The 26,924-nt window shown below is 55.8% G+C and overlaps 1 protein-coding gene across 6 annotated transcripts in view; it reads left to right on the top strand.

The window, feature by feature from the left end:
• NOS1 (nitric oxide synthase 1) overlaps positions 1-26,924 on the top strand; it is a 99,184-nt gene that overhangs the window by 14,548 nt on the left and 57,712 nt on the right. For 4 of the 6 annotated variants that reach the window (XM_064168832.1, XM_064168826.1, XM_064168830.1 and 1 more), the window contains exon 2: positions 18,101-19,221. In XM_064168832.1, the coding sequence (XP_064024902.1) occupies positions 18,494-19,221 (728 nt within the window). In that variant the 5' untranslated portion in view covers positions 18,101-18,493. Of the gene's footprint in view, positions 1-2,415; positions 2,499-5,429; positions 5,464-18,100; positions 19,222-26,924 lie in introns of those variants that run through there. The other 2 variants (XM_064168827.1, XM_064168828.1) reach the window with 2 other exon arrangements.

The following is a 26,924-nucleotide window of genomic DNA, read 5'->3' as shown; positions in this document are numbered from 1 at the left end:
TTTGCAGATTTGCCTTATCAGGCTGCTCCAAGCCCTCCGCTCTCCTCCCCAGCCCTATTTACCCAGGGCTCTGGCTGACGCAGGGCCCTTTCCTGTGTTTGTCACCACCCACCCCAAGGTCCTCCGGTGATAACTTTTCGTTTAAGATTAGGGATTTGAGTCCTTTCAAAAGAGTCTTTAACCTCCAAACCCTCTGAAATGTTTCACTTGATGGGGGGGGGAAAAAACCCCCCAACAACCTCAAACCACAATATCACAACCAAACCTTAACCACCACAAGTCTCTAAGTGTGCTCTTTAAGGCTGACACCAAAATGATTCTCTCCCTCCCCCCAGTTCTGCTTTGTAATTAGCTCAGTAATTGATCCAAAGGTGAAAAGGTGCCCTGTGGGGAGGGGCTGGATGCCACTAAGAAAGGAAAGGGGGGGTGAAAGAGGGACTCAGATGGTCCCCAACACTGAGACGTGGCTGGGTTTAGCTGGCTTTGATGATCTCGATTCTGCTGATTCCAGTGGAGTGTAGCTCTGCCGCTGCCGAGAGCATCTGCCCCCAAACTTCCAGCTGCCGGTGGCTGGCTCAAGCACTTGCGTTTCCAAAACAGCGTTTTTTGCATCTGAATAACCCAGAAGTAACTCCCAACCCCTTTCAGCCTGTGGAAGTGAGGACTTAAAAGCAGAGGTTTTCATCTGGCTAAATTAGACGCTGGATTTACAGCGAGTCCTTGGACCCTGGGGGCTTTGTTAGACCTCCCTGAGGCGGCCTTCAAACGATAAGGCAAAGGAGTTTGGCTTTGAAGGAGAAGTGGTAGGGCTTGGAGCTGGAGGAAACACGCTGCTGGGGGTGGGTTGTTGTTTTTTTCAGGGTAGGGGCTTCTTATTTTTGAAGTACAAGGAAAAGAAAGACAAAGAAGGGCAGACAAGCAGGTAATTCTCTGCCCTGCAATAGCGATGAAACCTAAATTCATCCCCCTGGAATTTCTTGTTTGTGTGCTCCCCTAATTTCATTTCTTTGGTGTCTGTATGAAGCCTGAGATAGTTGAATGCCAGGAGCCAAATACTCTTCCACTAATATCTTTTGATTAGATTTGGTGTGTGCCTGCATGCCCACGCCTACGTGTGAGGGGAAGATCACCCTCTGCAACCCGCTTGGTGCCCTTGGAGCTGCTGAGGTGTACTGCCAGAGAATCTTCTTCCTGCAGCACAGGTTGAACTTCAACCCTGCCTGGTACAAGGAGGTTTACAAGTGTCTTGTCGTTGGAAGGGAGACGTGGTTAAGGTGGGGGGAAGTGATGTCAGGGTTTGTGCTGGAGGGGTTCACATTGCCACTTCTCTGCCTGGTAGCTGAGGAGTTGTGACAGAAGGTGGGGGAGCAAAGGGTTCCCCCCTTAATCAGTATGCTGGGGGAGGTGGGAACTGGCATGAGATGTTTCTGAGGCTCAGGGGTGACCTCATTGCTTTCTGCAGCTCCCTGAAGGGAGGCTGTAGCCAGGTGGGGTGGGTCACTTCACCCAGGCAACCAGCAACAGAAGAAGGGGACACAGCCTCAAGCTGTGCCAGGGCAGGTCTAGTTGTTGGCAGAGAGAGTGACTGGCATTGGAATGGGCTGCCCAGGGAGGTGGTGGAGTCGCCGTGCCTGAGGTGTTGAAGCCAAGCCTGGCTGGGGCATTTAGTGCCATGGTCTGGTTGATTGGGCAGGGCTGGGTGCTAGGTTGGGCTGGCTGAGCTTGGAGCTCTCTGCCAACCTGCTTGATTCTATGATCCCTTGGCAGTGTCCTCCCAGGATTTGATCACACCCCAGCCTTTTGCAGGGGAGAAGATGCCAAAGTCTCCCCTCCTTCCCCACCCCAACCCCGTGGCGTGAGTGTGTGCGGCATGGCTGGAGGAAGGAGGCAGCAGGACTCTGTGCTGGCCACAGGGACCTCTCTTTCTGTCCGCAGCAAACGCTTCACCTGTGGCCAACCCAGCAGAGTGCAAAGCTCCAGCTCAGCTGGGGACTTCCCAAGCCCTCCTGCTCCGCTCTGCTTGGGGAGAGGCCAAGAGCGAAGGCTCACTGCCACCTCTAGGCAAGCTCCAGCATAGGCGCTCTGCTCTAAACTGGAGCACGGACAGACAATCCTGGGATTTGTCCCAAATCACCGCAGTCTCCGTGCCAGACCCCCCTCTCAGCTGCTGTGTGTGCAGTTACACAGCCTCCCTAAGCTTCCGTATAAATATGTTGAGCCCTTTCTTTATTCCCCGGGCAGTAATCCCTCGAACGCGCCGCGAGTGGCAGCGGAACAGCAGCAGCCGCCGAACTCCAGCGCCGCGGCTGCCAGGGAGATTGGCTGTGTGATCCCTGCCGAGGCCACGGCTGCCTAAGGATCTTAGGGAGCTGAGCATCCTGAGCAGCGCATTCGGCAGCCGAGCGGTCCTGCTGGCCGCCCGACCCTCCAGGCAGAGCCATCGCCGGCTCCCTGGCCACGGCAGCGGAGCGCACAGCCACTGCTGGCTTCTCGGAGAGGTGGGTGAGGATGAGGGGCAGCAGGAAAAGAGCCCGGATCTGGGCGAGGGAGGAGGGAAAGGAAACTTGGGCGAGCGTTTCGGTCAGGCTGCCCGCGGGAGGTGGTGCGGGCACTGTCCCCGGAGGTGATCAGGAGCCGTGTTGGCACGGCACTTCGGGCCGTGGTTTAGTGGGCATGGTGGTGTTAAGTCGATGGCTGGCGTCGGTGATCTTAGAGGTCTTTTCCAACCGAAATAATTCTATGATTCTATGATTAGCTGCTGGGTTTATATTTGGCTCCTCTAACTGCTGGCAGCATATGGCCAGGAGCAAGCAGGGCTGAGCTGATTTCAGGGGAGAGGGGGGACTGGGGAAGAGCTGGGTGAGAGGCAGGCAGGAGCCTTGTCCCCTCTCCTGAGCACTCTGGGCGTGGGGGGATAACTTGCTGCTAGCACCACCTGAACTTGCTGCCAGGTGTGAGAAAGGGAGAAGCAACTTGCACGGAGAAGGCTGGGAAGGGAGGGGTGCTTCTCCAGAGCTGAGCCTCTTCTCCAGGGCTCTCAGCAACCCAAGCAGGATGAAACAGGATTACAGGAACACACTCCCTGTGGAGCAGTCCTGTTCACAAATATTCTTTTGCTGGAGGAAGGAAGGTACAAACATTTGCTGTCACACCAAGAGCTTCAGAGGAAGGGGCTCTCTGGGTGCAGGTGAGCTGGAGAGGGTCTTGCACTGCCTTCTCAATTGGCAGACCAACATCTGTCTCATTAGTTGCTTCTGAGGCTGACTCATGGCTACCAGCTGGAGGGAAAGGCTACTTGGGCTCCTCCCTAGCTCGGGGAGAAGCACAGGACATGCACAGACCAGCAGCTCTCTTCTTGTACCCAAGCTTTGCTCCTGGCTTGCCCAGATTTATGGGCTTCAGTGAAGCTCCAGATGGTACAAGAAGGAGCTTTGTCCCATGGAGTTTTCTGCAGGTGAAGGAAGTGCTGCCATGCCCTGGTGGGGACATGGCCCAGGGAGGGAGGCACAGTTCACCTGGTTCCCTTAAGCCTGGGGACCTGGTTCCCTTAAGCCTGGGGCTAGTGGAGAGGGCCAGGATTGTGCCAAGGGAGCAGCTGCAGGGTAGGGTGGATGAGCTGCACTGACAAAGTTGTGTCCTGCTCAGCTGGATACAAGCACATCAGCAGCCAGGGCTTTGCTTCCCCACCATCATTTTGCCTCCTGCATGTCTGCCTCAATAGCAGGAGGACAGAAGAGCAGTGAGGTGCTTGTGCTTGGAGCTCATGGAGTGTGTTAGGGAGGCTTTGGCAGTGCAGAGTCCTCTTGATCACCATGCAAGTGCCATCACTCCTCAGACTTGCTCGAGCTGGACCTCCAGCCATACCACACTCACCCCCATCTATCCACACCCCTATCCAAGAGGGGCTGGTCCAGTTTCCCTGATGATCACCAGCACACACCCCTGCAGCACTGAGGTGACACTCAGAGATGTTCATGCTGAGAAAGGTTTGGACTCTCTTTTTGCCTGGGCTGGAGCTAACAATTTTCAGCCTGTGACAGGGTCGTGAAGCTCTTCTTTGGTGTGTACCTACTCACCCCTTCGTGGAATGAGTAGATGTTGGTGTGTAGCTTACTATGAGATTAGTCCTCCTACATCTAAACAGGCATGATCATGTCTTTGTTAGCCCCAGCCGATGTGTCCCAGTTTGCTGTCTGGGTAGTGTGAGGAGGGGGAAAGCAGCCTCGGTTCTACTGCTGCATTCCCCTCCCCTTTGCCACCTCTGCAAAGCTCCCTGTGTGCCAGGGCTGCTCTCTTCCCTTTTCTCTGAAGGCAGTTTGGTAATCGAATCACCTGCTGGGCTGGGTTTTACTTGCCTGCCTCTGGGGAGATGGTGGGGCAGGCTCGGGGGGACTGCATCCCAGAGCTGCTGGGCTCCTTTGGGGGTCATCCATGTGTGGATCCTGTGCATCTCCTCCAGACTGGAGCCAGCTCTCTGTGCTCCAGTGGGAGCTACCTCCCGGGCTTGGGAAAAGGCTGAGGGTGGGTGAACCTTGCACTCCTGCCCGAGAGCCCTCTGGGGTTTATATAATATTATAGATCTATAATGGTGTGTTTGTGGTTGCCATGGGAATGAGCACAACTGCAATGCCTGGAGACTGATGTTGAGCCTGGGTCTGCACTGGGCCTTGCTGGGGGCAGCTAAAGCACCAGGAGGGGAAATGGGGTGAGAGGCAGCCCCTTTGCTCTCTCCCCTGCCTACAGTCCAGGCTCCGTGCTGGCAGCAGAGATGCAGGCAGCTGGGAGAAGGGCAGGTCTGCCCAGCCTGCAGCAGGACCAGATGGTACTGGGGTGTGCTGGTAGGGCTGGTGCCCTTTGCTCTGGGCACACAGAGGGCAGGGGCAGATCTGGCAGGAGGCTGACAGGGAAATAGAGGTTTTTTTCCTGCAGCCCTCGGAGCATAACCCAGCTGGGAGCAGGAAGTCTGGGTGAGTGGGGGGCTGCAGCTTTCAAGGGGCTCAGGAATGGAGCTGGCAGAGCCCCCCCGCCCCATCCCTTCCCACCCTGCTCCCTCGGGGCAGGCTGAGGCTGCGGAGCGGAGCTTCCCGCAACAAGTAGGGACCGGGGAGGGGGTGGGTGGGTTGTGGCTCTCGCCTCTTTAATTGGTGGGGGAGTTTGGAGCGGGGGGTGGGGTGGGCGATGCTCCCTGGCAAAGGGAGGGGGGGGGAGCAAAGCCAGGCTGGAAATGAGGTTATATAAAAGATGTATGATTTGGAGAGCCGAGTGTCTCCTAACGAGGGCTGCACCGACTCGCTCCCCACCCATAAAAACCCTGGTTGGACGTCAAAGCGGATTCGTTTCGGTGATGCTGGGCTAAAGGGGCGCAGCGAGGACTGGTCCCCTCCCTGCCAGCCCAGCCCTGAGCCGCCGGGAAGGATGCGCCGGGCGGCACCGGGGACGGGGACTGCTCCTCTCCGCCGCACGGTAGGTTGGGCGGAGGAAGGGCTGCCCCCTGCCCCGCACCGGGCACCGCTTCTACCGGAAACTTTGCGGCGGGCTGGAGTCCGAGGGACCGGCGAGACCCGGCGCGGTCCTTCGGGTGCCCGTCGGAAGCGTTCCCAGGGCTGGGGGACGCGCAAACAGCAGCAGGTCTCCAGCCCCACCGGAGCGGGCAGCAGAGCTTTGCCTCTGGCCGCACCGCTCCGGGGCTCGGCGGAGCAGCCCAATCCCCTTCCTGGGCACCCTGGCACCTGCACGGCTAAAGATGCTTTACCGCTCTGCCGAGACGCAGCTCCCGCTCAGTGCCAGCTCCCGCCCCGCCGTCCTTTTGAGCTGTACTGCCTACTGGGCACCGCAGCCGGTGTCCCCCTGCAGACCCCCCTCCCCCCAGTCCCTCCTCACCCTGGGGCTCCGCTGCAGGCTTCCTCCGTGCTCGGTTCCCCGGGCCGGGGAGAGGAAGGGAACTGCCTGTTCCCTCTCTTCCCTGCAACTCCTAGCAGCAAGTTCGGATGGGGCGAGGGGGACTGTTCGCACGGGTTGGGGGACGCCCTGCGGCCAGGATGGGGACAGTTTGCCCGGAGAAGGAAGGAAGGAGGTGAGGGGACAGGTAGCTGAAAGGTGTGGGGGGGTTCGGTTTCCGAGGAAGGCAGGAGGGCGCCGTGCCCGGGACAGAGGGCGGTGTGCCCGGGGAGGGAAGGCTGGAGCCGGCAGCGGTGCGGTCGGGGAAGGACGCGATCTGCCTGGGGAGGGCAAGGAGGGGGGATCGGCATTCCGGGAGCAGGGAGGCGGTTTGCCTGGCGAGGGGGCAGTTTCCCGGGCTAAGGGCAGTTTGCGGGGAGGGAACAGCTTCCCGGGAGGCAGCTGGGGCAGAGCGGTCCCGTCCCTGGCTCCTCCGCGCCCTCCCCGCCTCTGCTGGAGCTGTTCCGGGTGCTGAACGTTACCGGCGCTGCTGGCCGCCGGCTGGAGCCCAACAGCCCCGGACGGGCTTGGGGCTGCAGGAGATGCCACCACCCCTCAGTGATGGGAGCGGGGAGGAACTACACTGCTACTGCTGCTGTTCCCCTTGTCCAACACGGTCGGAGTGTCCCCAGGGCTAGGCGGCTTTCAGGCGATGCCAACCTCTCTCTTCCCAATTGGAGTGGAGGAGGTGACCCAGGCCAGGTTCGGTGCTCCCCTTGTGCCTCGGGGTCGACTGCCGGAGCTGTCTTGGAATATCCCTACTCTACCCGGGAGGTCCCCACCATTCCTGGGTGCATTGAGGTGGAAGCAAGATCCCCCTCCAGACCCCTGCATGCAGGTCCAGCCCTCAGTGTACCCCTGGGGTGTCCCGTTCACGGCTGGCTCCTGTCCTTCAGGGAGATCCGAGAGTCATTCCAGCTCCTGCCCCTCCCTTCTTCTCACCAGCCCACCGACAACCTCGGCTGTTGTCTCTGGAAGCACCTGGGATGCAGGGGGGACGTTGGCACAGGGCTCGAGGGAGATGAACCCTGCTTGCCCTGTCAGTGATCTTGCTCTCGGCTTGGCTTGCAACGAGTAGTAGAAAGGTTGTGGGTTTTTACTGGCAACGTGGAGGAGAAGAGCTCTCTGTGCCCGCACATCTGGAGCAGCTGGTGCTGGAGCGGGTGTGCATCAGCCCATCCGGCTCCAGCCCTGCTAAGCCTTTCCCTGCCTCGGCTCCCGGAGCTCGGCGCTGACTCCACAGCCCAGGTGCAGACATTTTCTTCCAACGCTTTCAAGTTCTGGCTGTCAGGAGGAAATTCTGGCAGGCAACTTGGCAATTATCTGCTGAGTCCCCGGGGAGCTGATCCGCCTCCCGCTGGAAGGGAGGGGAAACGGCTCCTTCCTTCCCGTGGGAGCGCAGCCCGGCTGGGGTGGCGGATAGGACAGATCGCAGCGGGCAGTTGCAGTGGTCATGGGGGTTGGCTGCTCTCAGCATCAGCTCCTCTTCCTCTTCTGCATCCCTAAATGCTGCTGGCTCAGGCAGATGGCCAAATGGGATCTCCAGGGATGATGATAGCTGTGGGGAGGCTTTTGGGGCAGGGGGCCGTTCAAATTAGTACTCACCTTGTGATTTCTACCTGCTTATGTCTTTTCTGTTAATGAGCTTGGGGAGGAGGAAGGAAGTCTTATTTGGAAGAATTTGGCTTCACATCAGCAATTCCTTCTTCCCCTTTAGTCCCTTCTAGCTTGTGTGAGCCACAATATATTTCTTAAGGATGCTTCAAGCTCCCTCCTATACTGCCCAAGCTTTAAAGTGTGTCCACACTCGCAAGCAAACTCCTGGTGCAGAGCCCCTTCTCATGCAGACGCAGGGTCTGAGGAGCTGTTTCTCCAGCCAGACACCTGTGCTGGGAGAAGTGTCACCTTCCCTCAGGAGCCAAGGAGAGCGACAAGTCCTGGTGCACTTGGAAGTCTGCTGATTCCCTCTGCCTGTGCAGCGGCAGCGAGTGAGAGGCCATCTTAGGCAGAGGGGTTTGGGTCGAACCCTCACTTGTGTGTCTGCTGCTGGGGAGGGGCTGGTCCTCCCTCACCCTCAGGCATATTTTGGCTCTTTTAGATTTATTATTATTATTATTCTTTTTCCCCTCCTCCACCCTCCCTGCTTTGTTTGGTGTGATTTGTGTTTTCCATTTCAGCAGTGTGCCTGTGCGAGGGCTGGAGGAAATCTGCCAGGTTGCCTAAATCAGCGCCTGCAAACAACTATATATAGTAAGTGATAAGGCAGATGAGCTGGGCTCACATAGATTGGCATTTACCTTTCCTGAGTGACGTGGGGATTGTTTGATACTTGTTGATGCCATCAGTTTTCACTGAAGGAATACAAACCCTGGCAGCAAGGGACCGGTTTGGAGAGGCAGCTTCCTAACGAAGCTAAAATGCCTGCGCTTGGCTCAACGCTCTTCTGATTGTATCTGAGCGTTCAATCAACTCCACAAATGTGATCTGAGCTCTGCCCTGTCACCAAAAATAAAACATACTGCATCCCAAAGAGGGAAGGAGCTGCAAGTCAGGGTCTGGAGGAAGCAGGATGAAGGCAGTGTGGTTGTGTGTGTGTCCTATTTAAGTCTGCGATGGGCTGTGAGTGGTAGCTGACCCAGCACACTCTGCCCAGCAGCTGGGGAGAGAGAGGAGGGATGTATGGGTCTGCTGCTGTGTGTGTTGCTTTGGTGCCCAGAGAAGGGCAACAAGGCTGGGGAAGGGTCTGGAGAACAAGGCTGGGGAGGAGCGGCTGAGAGAAGTGGGGTTGGGTAGTCTGGAGAAGAGGAGGCTGAGGAGAGAGCTCTTTGCTCTCTGCAGCTCCCTGAAAGGAGGCTGTAGTGAGGTGGGGCTCAGTGTCTTCCCTCTAGGAGCAGGATAGGATGAGAGGAAATAGCCTGAAATTGTGCCAGGGCAGAGTTAGGTTGGAGATGTGGGAAAATTTCTTTGCTGCAAGAATGGTGAGGGACTGGCAGGGGCTGCCCAGGGAGGTGGTGGAGTCTCCATCCCTGGCGGAGCTCAAGAAGCCTGTGGCCGTGGCACTCTGGGCCATGCTTTAGTGGCTGCAGCGGGGTTGGGTTGAAGGTTGGACTCGAGGATCTTGGAGGCTTTTCCCCTCCAGAACAATTGTCCAATTGTGTGATTCGAAGTGCTGAGGATCTGGCTGTGGGCACGAGCAGCAGAGGCTCTGGGGAGCCCATATGTGCTCAGTATGGTGCTTCTATAAGCAGAGTGTGGAAGCCTGTGAGGGCTCTGTGTGTGTGTATGAAACTGGGAGTATTTTTGCTACGCCAGCTCCTTTCATAGCCTCTCTTTTACACGGCAATGCCTAATGAGATCTTGCAGTACCCTTTCAGGGCTGGCTTCTCTTAATCCCATTTTGCAGAGTCTCAGGCTTATGCTTTCAGACATGCAGAAAACGTGCAGTTCTGCCTTGCCTTGAAAGTCATGAAGGCTCTGTCTTTTCAGGGCAGAACTCATCCTTCATCCTCAGCCACCATCAAAATTAACTCATCCTTGGGCCTGTCAGGAACACATCTCGGCCAAGGGCTCCAGTCTCACTGCAGAGCACTGAGTCACAGCCCTGGTGTGCCAGTCTGCCCCACTACTGCCTCTCCCCATGGTGCCAGTAGTGAGGAGAATGGTCTTGGGGAGTCCAGATCCTGTCTTCTGGTGTGGGGAGAAATCTCTGTGCTTTCAAGATAGGGACTGAGGCTGCTTCATCCAAAGGCAGCAGCACCAGCGTGGGATTGTCCCGTGGAGGAAGGGGGAAAGTGAGGGGGGGAAAAAGCAAAAGCAATGTGGGCAGCAGGGGCAGGGAGGGGATTCTGACCATCTGCTGTGCTTTGCTGAGACCCCACCCTGCAGCTCTGCTGAGACTCCCTCTGCAGTGCTGGGGCAGTTCTCAGCACAGCACAGGCAAGGACCTGCTGGAGCAGGGCCAGAGGAGGCCACAACAATGCTGGCAGGGATGGAAGGGCTGTGCTGGGAGGCCAGGCTGGCAGAGTTGGGGCTGTGCAGCCTGGAGAGGAGAAGGCTCCAGGGAGACCTTCTGGTGGCCTTGCAGCACTGGAAGAGGCTGAGCAGAGAGCTGGGGACAGAGTTTTGAGCAGGGTCTGTAGTGCCAGGACAAAGGGAGATGGTTTGGTACTAGAAGAGGGAGATTGAGAGTGGAGAGAAGGGAGAAATGTTTGGCACTGAGGGTGCTGAGAGCCTGGCCCAGGGTGTCCAGAGGGGCGGGAGATGCCCCATGGCTGGCACCACTGCAGTTCAGATCATTTGGGGCTGTGATCAACCTGCTGCAGTTGCAGCTGCCCCTGCTGACTGCAAGGGGGTTGAACTGGATGATATTGAAAGGACTCTTCCAACCCAAACCAGTCTGGGATTCTAGGAACCCCCCCAGGAACTGGTGACATCAGGGCTCTTCTCACTCCTCTGTCCCCCACACTCAAGGCTTTCCTGCCAGAGTGCCTCAAGCCCAGCCCTGTGTCCAGGGGTGCTGATGTGGCTGATGCCACTTCTAAGCTGCCTTGCTCTCGCTGGCAGCACCTTTAGCAAAAATCAGGAAGCAGAAAATTCCACATCCCCCATCCCATTCCTGCCTGAATTAGAGCCAGAGCCCTCTGTGGGACAAGGAACAGGTCCCGGGAGGTCCCCAGAGAACTTTGTGGCCGCTGTCGATGCTATGGCAACAAGTGCTAATGCAGAACTCTAGGAAAAGCTTGGACAGGAGCTCAGGGGACCAAATTATCTCTGCTTTTTGCCTCGTGCAGTCACCGAGGATGCTGGTGCAAAGAGGACAAGAGCTCTGCTTCCCTCCACACACCAGGCTCGGCGCCGGCACTCGCACCTCTGCTCCTCCCGCGCCTTGCCCTGGGGGAGAGACAGGTCCCAGCGATGCTCGGGGGACAGAGCAAACCCCACAGCCCTTTTAGCGGTGGCTTTCAGAGGGAGCTGGCAGGAGCAGACTCTTGCCTCCAGGCCGAGGAGCCCAGGCTTGTGCCGGGAGCAGCCTGATGTTTTGCCGAGGGTTTTAAATAGTGCCATGAGTCACTCCTCCCGCAGGTTGGGGACAATGGGGTTTGTTGCCGTTTGGTGTCCTAACCGGGTTACTTCTCCCACTGCCCTGGCTGAGTAGGAAATGTTAACGGCGTGCTGGCAGGGTCTGGGGGGAGTCAGCAGCAAAATGAAAGGAGATAGAATGTGAGCAGCTGAAACGAGCTGGGAGTTTAATTCCTGGGATGACTCCGAGCCGAGAGCTCTGCCGTTGGCTTTATTGATGCCGGCTGGCAGCTCCGCAGCTATTAACTGCTCCAGCCAACCTGCTGCAAGCTCTAACATTCCCTTTTTTCCCCCCTCTTTCTTCCCTCAATGGAGCCACGGTTCCCTCCTTGTGCTGCAGCTGGATTCTGAGCCCATCCATCAAGTGGCACTTTCTCATTTATTTCCTATCTACCTCTTTTGTCACCTAGGACAAAGCGGTGTTGTGTTACCTCGGCCCCCATTTGTCAAGCTGGAGTGGCTGCTGTGGTTCCAGTCTGCCCGGCAAATGGGTGGCTGCTGGAATTTATGTTTTACAGCTGATGGGCTGAGCCCTAATAAGAGCATCAGTTTTAGCTGGGGTAGCAACACAACCGAGGGCTTGGGCTCAGCTCCTCTCCAGTCGCAGGTTGCGGGTGCCAGGAAAACGCCGTACAGAGCAGGGAAAGAGAAATGGCAGGAGGGGTGCTGAGAGCTGCTAAGCCTTGAACTCCAAATTAAAGTAAACCCTTCTTTCTGGCAGCTGAGAGAGAAAGGGATTTTTGTCAGCACAGTTGTCTTGGCAACATTAAAATGAGCTGCCTTGTGGTCTGCTCGAGAGGAGCTGCTCCGACCGCATGGGGTGAAGGGGAGAGGGGCGAGGGACTCCCTTCAGCTGCAGCAAAGTTTTGGTGGGGTTCTGCCTCCTCCAGTCTTGCTGCTTTGTGGTTAAGGAGTGTGCAGGATGCTGGTTGGGATGGGATAGGGCAGGGCAGGGAGGACACAGCCTCAGGCTGCGCCAGGGGAGATTTAGGCTGAAGGTGAGGAGAAAGTTCTTCACTGAGAGAGTCATTGGACACTGGAATGGGCTGCCCGGGGAGGTGGTGGAGTCGCCGTCCCTGGAGCTGTTCAAGGCAAGGTTGGACGTGGCACTTGGTGCCATGGTCTGGCCTTGAGCTCTGTGGTAAAGGGTTGGACTTGATGATCTGTGAGGTCTCTTCCAACCCTGATGATACTGTGATACTGTGAGATGAGGAGGGCAGTGCAGAGAAGAGGAGGGCAGGGTGGAGAAGAGGAGAGAGGGATAGAAGAGACTATCTCAGTTTGAAGGGCTTTGCAATCATCGTCCAGTCCAGCTGCCAGTGGCTGCTTGTGTTGACAGGACCAGGCTTTCCTTGGCTGTTTAATGGAGGGAGGGTTGGGATGAATATCAAAGCAAGTGTCCTGTTAAATGTGCAGGTCGTGGCCGTAGCTCCAGCCCATGGTAGGATTAGGTAATGGTTAGACTCAATGATCTTAAAGGTCTTTTCCAGCCCAAAGGATTCTGTGATATGGCCACAAGCAAACCTGCGTCGTTCTGCTTTCCAGAAATCAACCTCCTGAGCAGAGGCACTGAACCCCCTCAGGGGATGGCAGAGAAAGGAAGTGTTTATTAACATGTTTTAGCAGTGATAAGCATGTTTTAAGTGCCCTGCTGACATGGGGGAGGTGAGGGCGTCTCCAGGGATGAGACCTCAGCACTTAAGCATCTTTCCTCTGCTCCCTGGTTCCCATGGCTGCTCGGAGTGGTCCAGAAGCATCCCTGGGCACTGACACCAGGATGTTGTACAAATGGCAAAGTGTCTCTTATTTGATTCTCTCCTGTGTGTAAGTCAGGTCCCCTGGGGACAAAGAAAATGCTGTGGCTCAGGTCAAACAGGCAATTCCTGGCCTTGTGCACTGGAGATGGAAAGGTAGAAGTGGGGGCTGCTGTTTGGCTGTGAAGCAAAAGGGCTTGCTCCTTCCCAGGTGGATTTTGGCAAGGATGCTGGGAGGTGGATCATCAGGGAGAGCTGGGGACCACCTCCTGCATGTTCTTGGGATTAAAAGGCTGCCTAGAAAAGGAGGGCAGCAAAGCTGGTGAAGGGTCTGGAGAACAAGTCTTATGAGGAGGAAGGAACTGAGGTCAGTCTGTAGAACAGGAGGCTGAGCAGAGACCTGGCTCTCTACAGCTCCCTGAAAGGAGGTTGGAGCAAGGTGAGTGTTGATCTCCTCTCTCAAATGTCAAGTGATAGAGTGAGAGGAAAGGGCCTCAGGTTGTGCCAGGAAAGGTTTAGGTTGGACATGAGGAAGAAAATCTTTACTGAAAGTGGGCAAATGGTAGCCTGGCTGTGCGTTAAGAAACGTGTGTCCAGGAGGTCTAGGGGGGTTCTTCTGTCCCCCTGCACTGCCCTGGTGAGACCACACCTGGAATACTGTGTCCAGTTTTGTGATCCCCAGTTCAAGAGAGACAGGGATCTGCAGGGAGAGTCCATTGGAGAGCTGTGAGGATGATGAAGGGACTTGAAAATCTCTGGTATAAAGAAAAGCTGAGAGATCTGGGGCTGGATAGTCTGGAGAAGGCTGGGGGGCCCTTATCAATGTCTACAAACATCTGAGGGGTGGGTGGCAAGATGAAGGTGCCAGGATCTTCTTGGTGGTGCCCACTGATAGGACAAGGAACAACAGGGATAAGCAGGAAGCCAGCAAGTTCCACCTCAACATGAGGAGAGACTTGTTTGGTGTGAGGGTGCTGGAATTCTGGAGCAGGCTGCCCAGAGAGGCTGTGGAGTCTCCTTCTCTGGAGACTTTCCAGACTCACCTGGATTCATTCCTGTGTGACCTGTCCTAGGTGTTCCTGCTTTGGCAGGGGGTTGGACTGGATGATCTCCTGAGGTCCCCTCCAACCCCTGGCTTCTGTCTCTGCAGCTCCCTGAAAGGACCCTGGAGTGAGGTGGGAGTTGGTCTCTTCTCTGCTCCCCAGGATCAGAGAGGAAATGGCCTGAAATTGTGCCACAAGAGGGTTAGGTTGGACATCAGGGAAAACTTCTTTGCTGCAAGAGTGGCCAGGGATTGGCACAGGCTTCCCAGGGAGGTGGTAGAGTCCCCATCTCTGGAGGTGTCCAAGGAACCTGTGGCCATGGCATTTTGTGGCACGTTTTAATGGGCATGGTGGTAGGTGGATGCTTGGATTGGATGATCTGAGAGGTCTTTTCCAGCCCAAACAATTCTGTGATCCTGTGTAGGCAGCCAGACTGCAGCGTTGGTGGGAGTAGAAGAGGAGCTGGGCTCAGAACTGCTGGCAGGAGCGAGCTGGCTGCCAGTGAATCACTTTAATGCTCTGCTCTCAGATGCCCCAGCCCGCAGGTTTACAGCAAGTGTGCATATGTCGCACCCCTGTGGCTCCTCAGCAGATTCCCTGCCTCTCCATGGGTCATCCCAATTAAACAGGCATAAATCCATCAGCCCTGGGGTTCTCCCTGGGATGCTATAAATCCCACCAAAACTAATTAAATAGGACAGTGGTGCCCGTTTAAAGCTGGCACCTAGGAATGTGAGCTGCTGGCACCTAGGAATGTGAGCTGCCAGCACAGCCAAGGACTCAGTGTTGGTTTGAGAGGGTGAGGGCAGTGCAAGAACCCACACTGAAGGGTTGGTGTTGGGCACATCCCAACTCTCCACAGCTTGCAGCTGCTGGCTGGGAGAGTGAAGAGACTGTGCTAAGCTCCTAAGATTGATTTCTCTCCTGCTTGGCTTTCCAAATCAAATCATGCAATTAACAGATGTGCTGGAGTTTGTTGCTTGAATTGTTGTCTGGTGGCTCTAAAAGCTTTTTGTTACTGCTCCTGGTAGGGCTTCTCTGCTAGGCAAGTGCCTTGGTGGCTGCAGCCCTAGGGGGACCTGTTCTGCTGAGCATCCCCATGCTGATCACAGCCCCCAGACAAGGCACAGCAGCACGGGAGGCTGCTCAGATCACAGCTCCTGCTTGCCTGGGCTGCTCCAGGTTTGCAGGTCTGCAGGGCTTGGCCATAGAATCAGGTTTTGGTTGGAAAAGACCTCTAAGACCATCGAGTCCTACTACACTGAAAGCCACCACGGCCATCAAGCCATGTCCCATGGCCACACGCTTCTTGAGCACCTCCAAAGGATGAGGACTCCACCACCTCCCTGGGCAGCCTGTTCCAATCCCAGACCACTCTTGCAACAAAGATGTTTCTCCTGATGTCCAACTTAACCCTCCCCTGGCACAGTTTCAGGCCATTTCCTCTCCTTCTGTCACAAGATCCAGGGGAGAAGAGAAAAGATCAATCCCCACCTCACTCCAGGGTCCTTGCAGGGAGCTGCAGGGACAGAAGCCATGGGGCTCTTAAGTAGCTTGAGCTGGTTTTCTGCTTTGGAAAAGGGAGTGAAACTGAGGTGGAGGGGGGAGACAGCAGCCTCCGTGGCTGTAGGGGACAGCAGCCTCGATGATGTAGGAGCCATCTCCCAGCTGTCTTTCAGGGGTGAAATGAATGCTGCTGAGGTGGAAACACCTACCCCGATGAAACCCTGTTGACAGCCACACTGTTCTTGCTGGCTTAAGGAGTCAGATGTGGCACCTCCAATAGCTTTAAATGTATGGCCTGGGAAATGTGCTCCTTGCTGCTGGGCTCATAAATCAGACTCCTAATGATGCTCAGAGGCGAACTGAACTCAGTGGAGCTGAGCAGAGCTCAGCCACCCACACTGCAAACAGCCTGCATCTCCTCTCCCCTTCACACCGGGCTGCATGCTCCAGGTTTCCTCTGACACTTGTTCCATCTGGGAACAGACCTGCAGGTGTCCCTGGATGTGGTGGGTGCCCTGACCCACACCTGGTGTCTGTGGAAGGCTTTTCTCTACTGCCAGGTACCTTCTGCTGCCTTCTCCTGCCCTAAACTTCTCCCTCTCCCTCCGATCTTCACTCTGAGTTACTGGAAAATTATTGACTTGATGATCTTAAGGTTATTTTCCCAACCTAAATGTTTCTAGAAGGCTGTGAAAATGCCTCTCCAACTGTTCCCCAGGGGAGCAGAAGGGTCGGGGGCTTAGAGACAGGTTGTCCTCAAGCTCCATGCTTGCCAGCTTGATGGATTTTTTTCTGACCTTCCCTGTTCTGGGGAGAAAAAGGAAAGAGAAAGGCTTGAGGTTGAAGGAAGAGCAGGTAGAGTGCCAGTGCCTGTTTTTCTGCCAGTCCCAGTCTGCAGCCAAGGTTGGGGAAGACACTGGCCACTGATCAGTGATGGAGGACAATCTGCAAGGGTCAGGATTAAGCCCATGGCCACAGGGGACACAGTGGTGCCCAATCCTGTCTTGCAGACAGCCCTGGCTGGGTGCTTAGGTGTCACCTTCTGTCTGGAGAAGGGATGGAGGAGAGGGTCAGCAGCTGCCCTGCAGAAGCAGATCTCTGCTTGTCTTTTCTTTCACAAAGATGTGACCTTCCCTCCCAAGCTGGCCTAAGGGCCTGGGGGAGACCTCTCTCTCTGCTGCCCTGAGCCCTGTGAGGTGGCAAAAGCTATTATGGCTGGCAGGACCACTTGCTGGAGCACAGCCAGCAACTAGGGCTTTTGTCACTCGGGTTAGTGAGCTCTTGAGGAGGTGACTCCCCACCGACCTACTCAGGTGGCATTTAACCCTATGCATGCTGCAGCTGCTCTGCGGGGCTAAGTGATGGCAGGAGAGAAGCCACAAGGGTTAAATCCAGCCACAGTTATTGGCCTCTCACTGCTTCATTCTTCACTCATCTGTAAAAAGTCAGCCTGGGGTCAGCAGCCTTCATCACAGGAGGATTAAAATGCTCCAACAAGTTGATGCCAGGGCTGGTGTCAGTGCCCTGCTGCTCAGCTCCCTGCTTTTACCATCCCAGTGCTGTAGGGAGCTCCTGGCAGAGAAGGGTTTGGTGCTGGGTGTCTGGGAGACAGGAGAGCGTTTTCCTTGGCACATCAGTGCCCCCAAGCCTGCAGATCTGGTGCCCACTGTTCTCTCCCCAGAAGCTGATTTTGAAGAAGAAGGCAGCTGCAATTCAGCCTGCTGCTGAATGTCAGGGCACAGTCCCAGAGGGAAATGTTCTCCAGAGCACCAAAGGCAAGAGAAGGGAACACTCAGCTGGCTTGGGAGCTGATGTTATCCAACACAAGCATAGGGATGGAGAACCAGGGTCCCATCAGGAGTCAATGAGATGTGGCTCCCCAAGCCATGAGAGGGCTGTAGAAAGCCAGGCCCAGCTTCAGGAGCTTCCCCTGAGGGCTGGCTAAACTCATTGCATGTTCTCCTCTAGATGCTTTTCCGTCAGCTAGAGCAGTTTGTTTGGGAACTGTTCCCAAGTGGACGGCAGGGCTGGGCACAGAGGGCTGCTTGCTTTGCCTCCTGCAGCCCCGTGCCAGGCTTGGAATCCAGGGAGAGGAGGAGCAGCTGAGGCTGTGATCCCTGCAGCCAGGCTTAAAAGTACTTCCCACTGGAGGGACCTAGAGGAGCTCAGGGTAAGGGGAGCTGAACCTTCTCTTCTCCTACCTCGTTTTGCTTGTGGCTGCTGCATCGGAGTAGTCTCTACGGCAAGAGTTTCGTGCTGGGCAGGGGCGTTTGTCCTCTGCCTGCTCACCCCGATCCATCTCCACCCTCAGGCTGTGGGAAGCGCACGGAGACGGAACCCTCAGCCGGCAGCAGTCGCCGCCGAGCCCTGTGAGGCTCTACCCTCACCCAGCCCCGCAGGATTTGTGCTTGCACCCCACGGGCCAAGCGGGGAGGGTCCGAGCGAGGCTGCCCAGCAGCCCCCTCCCAGGGCTCCCTCGCTCCCCCTAGCGCGTTCCCGGCCCCCGCTGAACAGATGGTGCCGAATTTTTTGCAGGGTGAGGGGGGGGGAAGCTGGAGAAAACAAAGCCCCGAGCGATGGGAGGCTGCAGCCTGGCTCCCAAACGCAGCCCGAGGGGTGACATCTGCGGGGACAGGGTGTGGGTGGCATGCCGAGCCCCGTGCCGCGCCGCCACTCGCGCTGCCCTACCTCACTTTGCTTCCTCCTCTGCTCCTTTTTTTTTTTGGTCGTCTTTTTTTTTTTTGGTCTTCCCCCCCCACCCCTTTCTTTTCTCTTCCCCAGATAAACCCTGGGCACCGTTTGCAGGGATGCCGGTGAAGCCAGAGGGCTGCCACCCCACCTCTGCCCAGCGCAGGAGCAGAGCCTGACGAGAAGCTGGCATGCCGCCCCTGCTCAGCTCCGCGATGCCCAGCCCTGCCTGCCCTGCCCCTGGCCTTGCTTTCCAGCGGTGGTAGAGCCTCCTTGCCCGGGCTGCGTGTCGGAGAGAGGTGGCAGTGAGCATGCTGCAGGGAGCCCACCTGCAGCAAGAGCCCGGAGCAGCTTTGCAGTGAGTCGCTCAAAGCCAGAGAGTTGTCCCTGCCTCGTCCCAGCGCGGAGCAGCATCCGAGAGGGCGAACTGCTCTGCGCTCAGCGAGTGCCGAGGGGCCGGTCCGCGGGCTGTAGGAGGGGGCTGCCATGGAAGAGAGTGTGTTCAGTGTGCAGCAGATCCAGCCCAACGTCATCTCGGTGAGGCTCTTCAAGCGCAAGGTGGGCGGCCTCGGCTTCCTGGTGAAGGAGCGTGTCAGCAAGCCGCCCGTCATCATCTCAGACCTGATCCGGGGAGGGGCTGCGGAGCAGAGTGGCCTCATCCAGGCTGGGGACATCATTTTGGCCGTCAATGGCAGGCCCCTGGTGGACATGAACTATGAGACGGCGCTGGAGATCCTGAGAAGCATCGCCTCCGAGACTTACGTGGTCCTCATCCTGCGGGGCCCCGAGGGCTTCACCACTCACCTGGAGACCACTTTCGCAGGCGACGGCAAGCCCAAAACCGTCCGTGTCACCAGGCCCCTCTGCCCGCCTCCTAAAGCGGTTGACTTGTCCAACCCCAGCCCGCAGGGCAAAGAGCAGCCCCTGCCGCCGGCCGAGCGCACCATGGGCTCGCTGTGGACCAGAGAGCTCAGGAGGGAGGTGGAGCCCATGGTCCACATCAATGGTGTTGTGACTGGCAGCAAAGGGCAGGACGCTGGGAAGGGGAAGGAGGGGGCCAGTGGTCACCCTTGCCTCAACGGTGGTGTGGAAGACAATGAACTGCTCAAAGAAATTGAGCCTGTCCTGGATCTCCTGAAGAGCAGCAGTAAGGACAGCGATGGAGAGGCACCCTCCAAGGTAGAGACAAGAGATATAGAAGTCCAGGTGGACTGGTAGGTCCCTAAATACCTTTTTTTTTTACCTTTGCTGAAGTGTGCTGGGCTTGGCTACCCAAAGTGGTTGGTTTAGGTGTTGGTGAGCAGCTCTGCTGAAGCAGCTGCTGTCTGCCCCAGCGGGGTGGAGATGGAGAGGAAGGGGTGCAAGGAAAAGGGGGAAGCAGGTGGTGAGGGCACAAGGAAAGTGATGAAAACTTGGGAGTAGATGGTAGAGGGAAAGGAGGAAGGTGGAAATGTGGGAAAGTGGGGAGGCAGAGTAAGGTCCTGTGGGAAGCTGAGCCCTGGGGTGGGTCACAGGCTGGCTTTGTTTCTGTCCCATGGCCTTGGTCTCATTTGTTTGAAGTTTAAACCAAATCCTGTGCCTCAGTTTCTCTACTTGCTGAGTGAGACTCATGGGTGCTGTCTGTCCTTGCTCTGCTGCTTTGAATCTCTCCCCTTGAAATCTGCTATTGATTAACTGCCAGAGAGGGAGAAGGAAGGGCAGGGAGGCAGAGGGTGGAGAAAGGAGTTTCAAAACCCTTTGTGGTTTGGGGATTTAGAGGCTGACTTGGGGAGAGGGGAACCCCAATTGGGCTCCAGCTGAAGCCAAGGGGGCTGCTGTGCAAGAGCAGTGGGACCTGCTTTGGGTGCTCCCTGCGTGGAGGGAGAAACGTTTTCTGTCTAGAGCTCAGGCAAGGCCCTCCCGTGTTGGCAGGCATCAGTGGAGCTGCCTGTGTGTCCCCTCCTCTCTCTCTAGACCAAGCTAAGCCTTTCAATGTGTGCATGCATGTATAATAAAGGAGGGGACATAGGAATGCTTGTCCCATGGCCCTCTTGAGGAGGGGGAAGTCCCATCATGTGAGTGGAAGCACGGAGGGGACTTCTTACAAGGGCTTGTAGTAATAGGATGAGAATGAATGGATTGAGGCTTGAGGAGGGCAGGTTGAGACTGGAGAGTACAAGGAATTATTTGCAGTGAGGGTGGGGAGACACTGGCACAGGTTGCCCAAGGAGAACGTGGATGTCCCCTGCCTGGAAGTGTTCAAGGCTGTGTTGGAGGAGGCTTTGAGCCACCTGGTCTGGTGTGAGGTGTCCCTGCCCATGGCAGAGAGGTTGGAACTGGATGATCTTTGAGGTCCCTTTCAGCTCAGTCCACTCTGTGGATGTATGAATGGCTGCTGCCTGCTCCTGCCAGGGGCCGTGTGCGTTTCTCACCACGCAGACCACCACTCTGATACCAAAGCAGCTCCCTCCAGCCCTTCCTGCTCTCCAAAAATGTTCTCAGTTGCTATTTTGGGGCTTTTTGGTCTGTGTGTGCGTGGTCCCAGCTCTCCCATCTCCTGCCTCTTTATTAACAAGGAAGGGTTGCCTTCTCCTGATGCCTCTCCCCAAGTCCCCAAGCACATTTTAGCAGCATCGAGTTGTAGCTCCCTCAGTTATCACCCAGCTGTAAAAGCTGGGGGAGGGAGGCATTTCTGGGGAGGGTTTGCTGAAGCTGATTGTTACTTGGCTCAGTGACAGAGGGATTTGTAATTTCAGCTCCTCTTGCTGCCTTCAGGGGTGGGGAGAAGAGAAGGGAAAGAATTGTAGCCCTGTTATTTACCAGAAACAAGAGAGGAAAGGGTTTTTTTTGGAGCAGTTTTGTCCCTGAGGTGGGTTCAGAGCCTAGGCTGAGCTCCCAACCCCTCCCAGCACAACCCCACGCCCACACCCTGTGTTTTCCATCTCCTCTCCAGTTTGTTTTCACGTTGCTGTTGTTCCTGCTCTCCCACATTATGCCTCTGTGCCGTGGAGGACACAGCTACCCAAAGCCCATTAGGGTAGTCACACCGAGTTAGAGAGGGGAAAATCTGCTCAGCTTGCTGCTTGCAGCAAGTGGGAGAGGGCTGGGGGAGAGCACTGGGACAGGGCATACTCCTGGGGACATCCCTCCTCATCCTGCCCCCAGATCTCATCACCTTTGGCTGGAAACCCCTGAGCCCAGCACTACCCCTCCCCAGATGGAAGGCTGAGGGCTGCCTGCCCAGGCTGAATGTCCAACACCAACCCATCCCTGGGGTTAAGAACTGAGAGCTTGAAAAGGTCCAGCAAAAGGTGACTTAAAATCCCCTTTGTTCTTCTGCTGCTGCAGGACCTGGCACAGGTTGAGGGTGGTGAGACACTGGCACAGGTTGAGGGTGATGAGAGCCTGGCACAGGTTTCCCAGGGAGGTTGTGGAGCACAGAATCACCCAATGTGATCAAAGATCACATTGGGTGATTCTGTGCTCCACAACCTCCCTGGAGGTGTTCAGGACCAGGCTGGATGAGGCCTTGAGCAACCTGTTCTAGTGAGAGGTGTCCCTGCCTATGGCTGGTGAGCCTCAGAGGAGGCAATCCCAAGTAGCGATACAAGGCACAGCCACATCATTTAAACCCTGTCCCCTGCTGTCCCCAACCTACCAGCCACAGGGTCTCCAAGGAACTTCTTCTCTAGCTGGGAGGTGGAGGGATGAAAAAATGTTCTTTTTTTCCCCTCTGAGAGTGCTTTCTACTCAGAGAAATTAAACTGAAACGCTTTGAATTCACTTCAGCTGAAGGACCTCAAAGCAGCAGGAACATTAACAAAGATGAGTACTTCACCCAGGCTCTGCTCACTCTCCTTTTCAGTACCCTTAAAGAAAAACATTAATCTGTGATCTATGTATCTTGGGACTGAAAAATCCACTTTTCAGTCAAAATTAATCTTCCACCTGCTTGATGGAAAGCTGCAGCTTCGCTCTAGCTGTTGGACTCTGTCTAGACAAGGAGACCTGAGAAGAGGGGAAGGAGATAAATGGCAGTGAGAGCTTTGTGGAGAGCTGCTGGGCAGGGTAAAGGGCACTTGTCAGCTGCCTCTCCTCCTGCTGCTGTGATGGGCTGCAGATGATTCATCTCCTTGGCTTGGGCTCAGGCAGAGCCAGGGCATTGCAAAGGTCTTCTCCAGTGAGAGCTTGCTTGGTCCTCAGGAGAAGAGCAGAAGAGTCAGGTTGTGATGGGGAGTGGAGAGCTGGGGAGGCTGATGCCAAAGAAGTGCCTCCAAAAATGAAACAGGATATCATAGAATGGTTTAGGTTGGAAGGGACCTCAAAGCTCAGCCAGTTCCAACCCCCCTGTGCCATAGGCAGGGACACCTCCCACTGGAACAGGTCACTCAGGGCCTCATTCAGCCTGGTCCTGAACACCTCCAGGGAGGTTGTGGAGCACAGAATCACCCAATGTGATCTTTGATCACATTGGGTGATTCTGTGCTCCACAATCTCCCTGGGCAACCTGTGCCAGTGTCTCCTCACCCTCAACCTGTGCCAGTCTCTCACCACCCTCACTGCAAAGAACTTCTTCCTGACATCCAGTTTCAATCTCCCCTCTGCCACTTCAAACCCATTCCTCCTCCTCTTGTCATTACCAGACCTTCTCAACAGTCCCTCCCCAGATTGATCAGCTGGTTGCAGGTCTCATGCTGTAGGCTGTGAGGGAAGCAAGCAGAGCTGGTGTTAACCTGTACCAGGAACACAGCCCTACCCCATGGATGCAACACCTCAACCAAGCCTGAGCTCAACACCTACAGCCTGGACCAGCTGGAGGTGTTGGTTTTGGGGATCATTCCTCTTCTTTCTCCATCTTTGCCTAGAGCTTTGTCCATGCCAGGCCAAGCTCACAGAGCTGTGAAAGCTTTCCCAGGGCAGAAAGGGATGGTAGGAGTTTGTGGTTATTCTCCAGCAGGCAAAGGCTTCTTGTTCAAGGTGAGCCTTGCCAAAAGTGATTCACCTTGCACCTGATGCTTTGGGCTGCCAGCCCCTGTCTCTTGAGGAAATCTGGAACCTGGGAAGCTTGCACTGGGAGGTATAATCCAGTTCCACTCCATCCTCTGCACCCATGGTCTGCACACCCTGGGGAAATTGTCCCTGCAGTGCCATGGCTTTGGCTCCCTGCTGGTTTCCAGCTGTGTGGTGCTTCTTGCCCACGTGGTGGGCTGTGACCACTCAAGGACTTGTGATGTTCAGGTGGAGACCAGTGACAAGTGGAGCTCCTCAGGGGTCTGTTCTGGGTCTGCTGCTGCTTAGCATCTTTGTGAGTGGCATAGAGAGTGGCAGCAGGTTTGCTGATGGCACCAAGCTGTGTGCTGTGCTCAACTCACCTGAGGGTAGGGATAGCATCCAGAAGGATCTCGACAGACTGGAGAAGTGGGTTGGTGCCAATTGCATCAGGTTCAACAAGTCACAGTGCAAGGTCTTATGTCTGGGTCAGGCCAACCCCAGGCACAAATCCAGGCTGAAGAAGAAGCCTTAGGGGTGTTGATTGAGGGGAAGCTCCCCAGGAGCCAGCAGTGCCCTCAGGCAGCCCAGCAGGCAGCCCTGCACTGGGCTGCAGCCAGAGGAGTGTGGGCAGCAGGGCAGGAGAGGTGATTCTGCCCTTGGCTTGGCTCTGCCGAGACCTCACCTCCAATCCTGCTTCCAGTTCTGGTGTCCTCAGCATGTGAAGGGCATGGAACTGCTGGAGGGAGTCCAGAGGAGGCCACAAAGATGATCCAAGGGCTGGAGCAATGTCTGCTGCTTGGCTCAAGCCATCTGTAGTGAAGTCAATCACAAACCAGAGCGTGGAAGTGTGGCACAAGGTATGATGAGAGCTGGCATTTCTGCCATGAGGCTCACCGTGGGCTAGGAAACAAAAATAGAGTTTGATTCACTCACTGCCAGCTAACCTGGGTCTGTTCTTCCCCCTGAGCTCTGGGGAGATTGTCATGTCCCATCTCCCAGCCTCTCCCTTCTCCAAGGTGCCACTACTCATTTTCCTTCTCAGGTCTATGCCATAACAGGAGCAGCAGGATGGAAACATGGCAGTTTGGGTCCAAAGAGCAGCACCAGCAGCCCTGAGGAGGAGGAGGAGAAGGGTGCTGGGAGCAGGAATTCTGTTGAGGAAGGGTTTCAAGGTTTCCTGCCTTGGAACAAACCCCATCATTTTGCAGTTCTTAAAGAGCAAATTCTCTCCCTCCCACCTCCTTTTGCCACCGCCAAAATCTCTTTTGTGCTGCTCAAAACATTTCATTTGAATTTCTGATGTCTTCATTATTCTCTGCTTGGACACGAAACTTTACAACCTCTGCACTCAAAAGGTTCCCTGGAGCCATCATCTCGCTGCCAGCAGGCAAGGGGTGAGGGAGGAAGCTCTGGCAGTGAGCAACCCTCCTCTTCTCCCTCAGCCGATTTGGCTTCCTGCAGCTACATCATAGAACCAAGCAGGTTGGAAGAGAGTTCCAAGCTCAGCCAGCCCAACCTAGCACCCAGCCCTGCCCAATGAACCAGACCATGGCATTAAGTGCCCCATGCAACCTTCTCTTCAACACCTCCAGGCACGGAGACTCCATCACCTCCCTGGGCAGCCCATTCCAATGCCAATCACTCTCTCTGCCAACAACTTCCTCCTAACATCCAGCCCAAACCTGCCCTGGCACAGCTTGAGGCTGTGTCCCCTTGTTCTGTTGCTAGGTGCCCTTCCTAAACCCATGCTGCCTGGGCCTGATCCCTTGGCCATCCTGCAGGTGCTGTGTGATGGCACCCAAGATGACCTGTTCCATGCCCTTGCCTGGCACTGAGGTCAGGCTCACAGCTCTGTAGTTTTCTGGCTCCTCCTTACGACCCTTCTTGTGGATGGGTATCACCTTGGCCAGCTGCCAGTCTTCAGGAACCCCTCCAGTGAGCCAGGACTGTTGATAAATGATGGAGAGTGGCTTGGCCAGCTCAGCTGCCAGCTCTCTCAGCACCCTAGGATGGATCCCATCCGGTCCCATGCACTTGTGAGGGTCCAAGTGTCTCAGCAGATCACTTCTTTCTCATGGATTAGAGGGGGACTGTACTGGTCCCTGACTCCATCCACCACTTCGGGAGTCCAGCTGTCCTGGAGACAACCTGTCCTACTACTGAAGACTGAGGCAAAGAAGGTGTTAAGCACCTCTGCCTTTTCCTCATCCTTTGTCACTCTATCATCTATGTCATCTTTCTTTTCCTTTTTTTTTTAGGGGGGGGAGGAAAGCTTTGGAGAAATTTCTCCCAAAAGGGCTGCCTCAGCACCTTCCCTTCTGCTGCATCACTTCCAAGCACTGCCACATCATCACATTAGCCAAAAGAAAACAGTGGTGCCTCTCATTCCTCCCAGCAGCCAGATGCTCTTCCCGAGGTGAGGCAGAAGCTGAGGCTCTGCTTTTGCTCCAGTGGGGGAGGGCAGGATTCCTCTTCCTTATTTTTGTTTTAAAGGGACAAATTTGGCTTGAAGAAGGGGGGAAAAAAATGAGGTCCCCTTCCCAAACAAACTCCTGCTCTGGACCCGAGCGCTAACAGCATCCAATGAATGCAGCTGCAGGACCGGGTCAGAGAGGGATCCCTGGATCCTGGATCTGGCTTTGGAGAGTTCAGCCAAACAAGTGTCTCCCAAGACAGATCCCAGTATTGTTCCCAGGGCCTCAATGACACAAAATGGTGATTGAAAAATTCCTGTTCCATGCCCTAAAGTGCCCAGGTGGGGTCTGATAGGGAGCCAGGGGGATTTGCTCATACAGTTCATAGAATGGTTTAGGTAGGAAGGGATCTGGAAGATCATCCAGTTCCCAGCCCTCTGCTGTGGGTAGGGAAACCTCCTGCCAGCCCAGGTTGCTCAAGGTTTCATCCAGCCTGGCCTTCAATACCTCCAGGGAAGGGGCACCCATGGCCTCCCTGGGAATCTGTGCCAGTGCCTCTCTAAAGGCATCTTGCTGTGGGCTGATGTTCCAACTCCCTCTCACCTGCATACCTGCAGAAGAGGCCACTGGAGGTGCCCAGCTTGGTTGCCTCAAGAGTCCCCTTAAGGGAGCTGCACCCTCCCCATCACCCACTGGGAATGGCCCTTGGAGCTCTCCTGTGGCTAAAGGGACTTGAGGAGCATTGTCTGGATGCTGAGCTTGGGCACGGTGGTTTGGCCATCCTGCCAGGCTCCTTGAGGCTGTGAGTGGCACCCTCCTGTGAACCTGTGCCCAGTTCTGGGCCACTCTATTCAAGAGACATGTTGAGGTGCTGGAAGGTGTCCAGAGAAGGGCAGCAAGGCTGGGGAGGGGCCTGGAACACAAACCCTACAAGGAGAGGCTGAGGAAGCTGGGATTATTTAGCCTGCAGAAGAGGATGCTCAGGGGTGACCTCATTGCTGGCTACAATTACCTGAAGGGAGGCTGTAGCCAGGTGGGGTTGGGCTCTGCTGCCAGGCAACCAGCAACAGAACAAGGGGACACAGCCTCAAGTTGTGCCAGGGGAGGTCAGGCTGGATGTTAGGAGGAAGTTGTTGGCAGAGAGAGTGATTGGCATTGGAATGGGCTGCCCAGGGAGGTGGTGGAGTGGCTGTGGCTGGAGGTGTTGAAGCCAAGCCTGGCTGGGGCACTTAGTGCCATGGGCTGGTTGATTGGGCAGGGCTGGGTGCTAGGTTGGGCTGGGTAAGCTTGGAGCTCTCTTCCAACCTGCTTGATGCTATGATTCTAAACCTGGCAGGCCACCCCAAGTCTCTGCTGGGGGAAGCCAAGGCACAAAAGTCCCTGACCTCAAAGCCCCTCTTGCTGCCTGCGCTCACAAACAAGGAGCTTACAGGAACCGGGCAGGAAATGTTTGCAAAATGAAGCAACTGAGTTTTGTTCATTTTCTTTTCACCCCCTCCCCATCTGGGGTGAGGCTGTGGCTGCTCTGAATG

Source organism: Pogoniulus pusillus, chromosome 30 (assembly GCF_015220805.1).
Source record: "Pogoniulus pusillus isolate bPogPus1 chromosome 30, bPogPus1.pri, whole genome shotgun sequence".
Classification (NCBI taxonomy): Eukaryota; Metazoa; Chordata; class Aves; order Piciformes; family Lybiidae; genus Pogoniulus; species Pogoniulus pusillus.
This window is presented reverse-complemented; position numbering and strand designations above follow the sequence as displayed.